At 40.8% G+C, this 7,353-nt stretch overlaps 1 protein-coding gene across 2 annotated transcripts in view; it reads left to right on the top strand.

The window, feature by feature from the left end:
• The window catches only part of ca5a (carbonic anhydrase Va), a 31,237-nt gene extending 24,371 nt beyond the window's left edge, over positions 1-6,866 (top strand). For both annotated transcript variants that reach the window (XM_032523600.1, XM_032523601.1), the window contains exon 7: positions 2,974-6,866. In XM_032523600.1, coding sequence (XP_032379491.1) covers positions 2,974-3,144 — 171 coding nt within the window. In that variant the 3' untranslated portion in view covers positions 3,145-6,866. The remainder of the gene's footprint in view (positions 1-2,973) is intronic.
• Positions 6,867-7,353: the final 487 nt, after the last annotated feature.

Raw genomic sequence — 7,353 nt, 5'->3', positions numbered from 1 at the left:
CCTTGTGTTAATACTTTGTAGAGCCACTTTTTGCTGCGATTCCAGCTGCAAGTCGCTTGGGGTATGTCTCTATCAGTTTAACATCGAGAGACTGAAATTCTTGCCCATTCTTTCTTGCAAAACAGCTGACCTTTCAGGTGAGTTGGATGGAGAGCGTTTGTGAACAGCAGTTTCAGTTCTTTCCACAGATTCGACTGGATTCAGGTCTGGACTTTGACTTGGCCATTCTAACACCTGGATACTTTATTGTGAACCATTCCTTGTAGATTTGCTGTATGTTTGGGATCATTGTCTTGTTGGAAGATAAATCTCCGTCCCAGTTCAGGTCTTTTGCAGACTCCAACAGGTTTTCACCAAATGGTCCTGTATTTGGCTCCATCCATCTTCCCCTCCATTTGAACCATCTTCCCTGTCCCTGCTGAAGAAAAGCAGGCCCAAACCATGATGCTGCCACCACCATGTTTGACAGTGGGGATGGTGTGTTGAGGGTGATGAGCTGTGTTGCTTTTACGCCAAACATATTGTTTTGCATTGTGGCCAAAAAGTTTGATTTTGGTTTCATCTGACCAGAGCACCTTCTTCCACATGTTTGGTGTGTCTCCCAGGTGGCTTGTGGCAAACTTTAGACAAGACTTTTTATGGATATCTTTGAGAAATGGCTTTCTTCTTGCCACTCTTCCATGAAGGCCAGATTTGTGCAGTGTACGACTGATTGTTGTCCTATGGACAGACTCTCCCACCTCAGCTGTAGTTCTCTGCAGTCCATCCAGAGTGATCATGGGCCCCTTGGCTGCATCTCTGATCAGTCTTCTCCTTGTCTAACTGAAAGTTTACAGGGACGGCCAGGTCTTGGTAGATTTGCAGTGGTCTGATACTCCTTCCATTTCAAAATGATCGCTTGCACAGTGCTCCTTGGGATGTTTAAAGCTTGGGAAATCTTTTTGTATCCCAATCCGGCTTTAAACTTCTCCAACAGTATTACGAACCTGCCTGGTGTGTTCCTTGGTCTTCATGATGCTCTCTGCGCTTTCAACAGAACCCTGAGACTATCACAGAGCAGGTGCATTTATACAGAGACTTGATCACACGCAGGTGATTCTATTTATCACCATCAGTCATTTGGACAACATTGGATCATTCAGAGATCCTCGCTGACTTCTGGAGTGAGTTTGCTGCACTGAAAGTAAAGGGGCCGAATCATTTTGCACGCACCACTTTTCAGTTTTTTATTTGCTAAAAAAGTTTAAATATCCATAGATTTCGTTCCACTCACAATTGTGTCCCTTGTTGGTGATTCTTCACAAAAAATAACATTTTTATATCTTTATGTTTGAAGCCTGAAATGTGTCAAATGGCTGAAAAGTTTAAGGGGGCCGAATACTTTCGCAAGGCACTGTACATATGTATACACAAAATAAGTGATACAGCAAAAATACTTGATTTTGAGTCTATATACAGTCGGAGTTACCCTTATTTAAAATTGAGTCATTGTCAGGATTTTATTTTCTAGCACCCCAAAATCAAAGAACACATTCATTTGAATATATAATCTAATTCACCAGTTTTTAGCCTCTTTTAGCTAATTGTTGGTTGAATTTTTGGCTTACAGTCTCCGCTCTCATCAGCCCTGTACCCAGACAATGGAGGGAGCTAAAGAGCTAAAGTTTTCAGCTAAACATCTCTGCAACACCAAACAGCAGACACAAAGGTAGTGACTACCTGGTGAACAGTGCAGCATTTAGAGAAAGTATTTTTCTGAGCAGCTGGTGGTGAGCAAAACAGATTGAATATTTTACTTACATTCAACAGGTGGCCAGAAACATGGATACTAAAATTTCTCTCTGCTGGGTGTGTAAAAAGGCAACTGCTCACACATTACAGCATAACAAATGTTTATGGGTTATATTAGATGTTGTTCTGCTGCCCTACAAGTGGCCAAAGAAATCAGTTAATGCAGCTTTGAGCTATGCTAAACTCCAGACCAATCACGATAGGTCTCCTGTTGGCTTTCAGAGTAAAACTCATACTATAATATAGTGTTTCTTTCAGAAGCAATTATGCTTTCAAGGTGACAAAAAACTGGTTCCAGAAGGTGTGTGTGTGTGTGTGTGTGTGTGTGTGTGTGTGTGTGTGTGTGTGTGTGGTGTGTGTGTTGTGTGTGGTGTGTGGTGTGTGTGTGTGGTGTGTGTGTGTGTTGTGTGTGTGTGGTGCTTGGGTTTTTTTTTGGGGGGGGGGGGTGTGTGTGTGTGTGTGTGTGTGTGTGTGTGTGTGTGTGTGTGTGTGTGTGTAAGTTGCCAGCTGAACCAACCTGCATAGCAGCATTTTGTGTCTCAAGGCGCAACCCGGGAGCGAGGCATTTAATTACCTCACACGCTGGAAAGGACACGCTGTTTACACGTTGCACCACAGACTTTGCGCTGCAAGTTCTATATTAAAAACAAGATAAAATACAGTTCTCTGATTGTTTCATGTGCCAAAGCACAAACAACCATCAAACACTCAACATTGTGGAGACATACCCTTTTTATAGTTTTTATTTCATTTATACCTGTAGCAATAAACAAGGAAGTAGGCTACTCTAGTATTGATTTAGGACCATTTCAGGATGAGGGGTGAACATTCCTCTTTGTTTAATGTCAATAAAAGTAAAGTAAGGCTTTGCTGTCGGCATCCCAACTCCGTTTTAAAAAAGACAGAGAGAAGAGAGAGATTTCCCTGAGCCAGCGACAGGGGCCACGCTGAACTTTTGCTGCAGATCAATTCACATTGAAATCAACCCATGCTAAACCTGGGTTGCGAAGCCGAGTTGGTCAACCCAGGTTAACCCTTTCCGACTCAAAGTCAACCCTGGTTGAGCCTTCGGTGTGAAAGGGGTATTACACGGAGTATAAAGTAAATCAGCCTGTGTATTTTTTATAAGCCTGTTTAAGACTCCTCATCTCTTTTCCTAACAATCTCTGTTGCCCCATATAGCTGGCTGTCTTCCGGAGCCTTCTGTTTACATCTGCTGAGGAGGAAATACAGAAGAGTATGGTGAACAACTTCCGTGTGCAGCAGTCTCTCTGCGGTCGCACCGTCCGCTCTTCCTTCACTCCTTTCCTACAGGAGGCGCCGTCGGCTGAAGACGACAAACCCACCCACTGACAACGCTGGACCCAGTACACACAGTAACGCACACCATGACCACTGGTACACACAGTGACCATACCAAAACTGCCTTCACTCTGTATTCAACTGCCCACACTCTTCTTCTGTTTTAATTAGAAACTGTAAAGCGTTTCTGGGTAGTTGAGATTTTTAATTTCTGTGGATTTTGGGAATTGAAGACAAATAACCAATAAGGGATGTTTGCTGTGTGGAAAATATGTAGTTTTACTAACTTTCTTAACAGGAATTGTATTTCTGCTAAGCTGAAGTGAAAACTCAACAGCACTGTGTGCTGGCCACAGTGCTACAGCTGATGTTTTCATTCACATTAGCTGCTGCTGGTTTACAGCAGAAAGCCCAGGAGATTATAACAGACTGGAGTTATCACCTTGGAAGTGTGTCTCTCCAGTAGAATACATAATATATCAAATAGTCTATCTAATTTCATCAAGGGCATCATCATTCTAACCATCTATACATTATTAAGATGATTAGAATGTATATTTTTTGTTCTGTTCTGTTACAAAAAGATTATTCTATATGCATTACATCTGACATTCAGAAGCCTTCAAAAATCCCTCTCATACAGTAAAATATTAAAGAAACTCTACTGAGCCTTAGGTCTTCTTCTCAAAACTATTAATATGTTACTAATAAAGACAAACATCCATGGTTACTGTAGCAGCACATACATGCATTTTAAGAATATTTTGATTGAAGGAAGAAGTCTTTCTTTCATCCGTTTTAAGTAACATAACCACCACAGTGCCTTTTAATATTATCTGTGTGAATCAACACACATGGACTCAGTCAAGTTTATGACTCGGCAGTCAAAACTTTCATTTAGAATTGCCAACGGACAAATTACAGACATGGCAGATTTGCAGGGGATTAAGATTACAGACAACCTCTGCAATAATTACGTAAATTACTAGAGGTACCCAAGTAATACTAGTCCCGTGCAAATAGGGCATACAATGAAAGTAACGTATTTAGACAAATCTAAAGCTGCGGTGCCGCTGCAAAATAGGCTCCGGCGAATTTTCTGGCGGCACCGGATATGGACTAGACATATTGTACAGTAATGTAGAATCTCTGAACTAATCTAAACTACATCTACGTTATTCAATTTTCAAATTAGGTTAGAACACACAAATGATACTACCATGTACAGCTGTGGTAGACTCATAAGGTTATTGTTGTTGTTGTTATTGTTATTATTGTTATTATTATTATTATAGAGGAGACTTTCTAAACAAGCTGGATTGAAACAGCGGGACCAACTGACTACAACAGCATGGTGCATCACATTGCCTTTCTAGCACTGTCTAACAACACGTTGATATTGGCTTTCACTATTGAGCTGACGTCCTGACGTCATGTCCGGGCTAGCCTTTGTTTCTCTAGCCTCTGTAACTCAATGCGATCTCTCATTCAGAAATCCTTTCATCCGTCTTTCTGAGAGAACTGAAGCTTGTTCCTAGGCTTTACTTTCCATATTCTCCAGTCAAATTGGCATCCACTGCGTCAGCTGCTGTTAGAAATCTAAGCCTTTGTGATTCTAATGAAGCTAAACAACTTGCGGGGACAGAAAAAAACAACTACAGCTTGCAACACAATTTACAGTCACAGGACTAGCACAAGGACTTACGTCATCGTGCGTTGGTTTCATTCCTCTCCAAAAAAAATCAGCTAAGCTCTCTTCTAAAGTAATTTTTCCAATTTTATGGCTGTAATCTGTGCTGTCTAAAATAGGGGTTGACCAATACTTGTTTTTCAGCGCCGAAATCAATACTGATTATTATATTTGGAACCAATATGCATTCACAGTAAAAATGGATATATTTTAGTCAAAATTAACATTTTGGAATGTTACAAATTTGATCACACATAAGTTTGTTTAAATGCTTTAAGAAATTATTTAATAAAACGTAAACTCTAAACCTAATACGCAGTCAAAAATGACTGAATAAATACATACACAAACAGGTTCCTGAAATGTAAACATGCTTACAGTTTGTTTGCAATACAGATAATCTACAAATTGCCAAACATTGATAATTGGTCGATCCCTAGTCTATAATTTCTTACAGGATTCACCTCTCTTCACTGTTACTGCAGACATGTCTGACCTAAAGGCTTATGGGGAATGGTGTTTTTTTAAAGGCCACTGTAAACCAGAGATATTAAATAAACAATGATATTAGGACCCTATTCAGAGCTTTAGGAGTTCTACACTTCAGGTAAATAAAGCACTTCTCTGTGTGCTTTTAAAGGAAATCCAACAACACTGCACACACAGTGCAGATGAGGATTTTGTAATCAAGAGCTAGATTATGCAACCTTGCATCATATAAAGAAGCCTGGCGGTCTGCCTGTGTGGCTTACGTCCAGCAGTTGTGGTACACTGGGTGAAAAAGAAGGAGAGGTTTGAGAAAAAAGGGGGGAAGAGATGTAGGAGGACAGATAAAAGGTTTGGGGGAAGAGCAATAAAAGTTCTGATTTTGACACACGTGATGAACTGTTAGTCTCTCAGGCATGTCTGATTTTACTTTCAAAAACAACAATATAATTTCACTACGAACCAGGAAAGCAGGGGTCACGGCTGTCTATGTAATCCTTGAGGAAGAATGTAACTGTCCAAACTTTAGAAATAGTTGTTCCTCCCCTCATGCATGGACGCTCACATCAGGCATACCCACCCTGTTCCCCACTGGCTTCCCAGGGGAGGCCCAGCATGTAGCCACACACTGAATAGACTAACTGAATATGTATTGAGAAAATCCGACGCTATGCAACGTGCTTTGAGTGATGTTAATTTGTGGTGAAGGCCGCAGATTTTGCTGGATAAAATGCCGAAGGAGTACAATTGGTGTGGGAGTTGATGATGTGCTGCAGCAACACTTTAAAATGTTGCATGGTTGTTGATGCAATTCAGAATCTATGTTAAAAGTATTATACAAACGTGACGACCAGGAACCCAGTACTGCCTTCATCTTGTACCGCTGTATTTGAATTGTGTACCATGATCTGCCTTCATTTGTCATGGCATTTACTCATGTTAATTTTCCTTTTTTATGCTTTTTTAAAATGAAAAAGTCGGTCCAGTCTGTGAAAAATGTCTGTCCACCCACCATTTTCTGTCAAATATGTCAGTAATATGGCTTCACAAAACATTTAAGGATGACTGTTCAGAGTTGGTTCCTAATTAGATTTTTTTGCATCAGTTACGTCTTCTAAAGTTTCAAATCTCCCTGTTCTTGCATCTTTTTATTTCATCTTTTCATGACTTGTATCACTGTCTGCCTTTCTAAACATGAAAGTATAACAGAATGCTGTCATCATGCTGAATTTTTTTCATGATGTTTTATGCTAAATCTTTCCTTGCCTCCTGTAGCTCAGTGTGATGTTTTAGCAGGTGTATGTTTTAAATTGTATGTCGTACATATTTTAGCTGTTTATTTGTCCAGTGGGCAGCCGACATTCCTGCCCTGCAGGGCTTCACTAGGCCCCTCTGCCCTACTAGCATGCTTTGCTCCTGGATGGTTTCTTATAGTGTGTAGCTGCGCCCAGCTATGCAACCAGGGTGTGTGTTTTGCTGGAGTGGGGATGTAGAAAACCTTCAAAAGTGTGACATGACATAGATGTAAAGAGGATTTAAAAAAGACTAATGTATTAATAGATGTATATCAATAAAGTAATGTGGGTTGTAAACAGAATGTATATCTCAGTGTGTGTTTGTATTTGTGTCGCCATGACAGAAGTGCTTTGCCATGGAGTGTGATACATTTTGATTGTCACGACATCTGTTTAGACTTACAACCAAATCTGAAATGCTAGAAAATACCAAACTGAAGTCTGACACCTTCAAAGGTGCTGCTTTATGAACTTTCTAGAAAATGTTTACATCCCCATTGTTCTTCATGCAGACGCACCTGACCTATCTCCTGTCTTAGCGTGAACCAAGGCAGGAACAAGCTGGAAAATGAAAACTATTGACCACTGCCTTTCTGTCTCAACCCCCACCAGGACCTTTGAAGCCCCCCTAACACAGAGTGGGGATGTTTGGTGGCCCCCACCCAGACACCTGGGGTCCTGAGCGTGGTTTGTTTTCACTCTTTTATTATGTTACCACGGCTGGGCGTGATTTGGTCTCCACTTGATTCAGACCAAAGAAATGGGGATTCAAGCCGACCTCTCAGGCTG

The sequence above is a fragment of the Etheostoma spectabile genome, chromosome 8 (assembly GCF_008692095.1).
Source record: "Etheostoma spectabile isolate EspeVRDwgs_2016 chromosome 8, UIUC_Espe_1.0, whole genome shotgun sequence".
NCBI classification, from domain to species: domain Eukaryota; kingdom Metazoa; phylum Chordata; class Actinopteri; order Perciformes; family Percidae; genus Etheostoma; species Etheostoma spectabile.
Note: the sequence above shows the minus strand (reverse complement) of the source record. Positions and strands in the feature narration are given on the sequence as shown.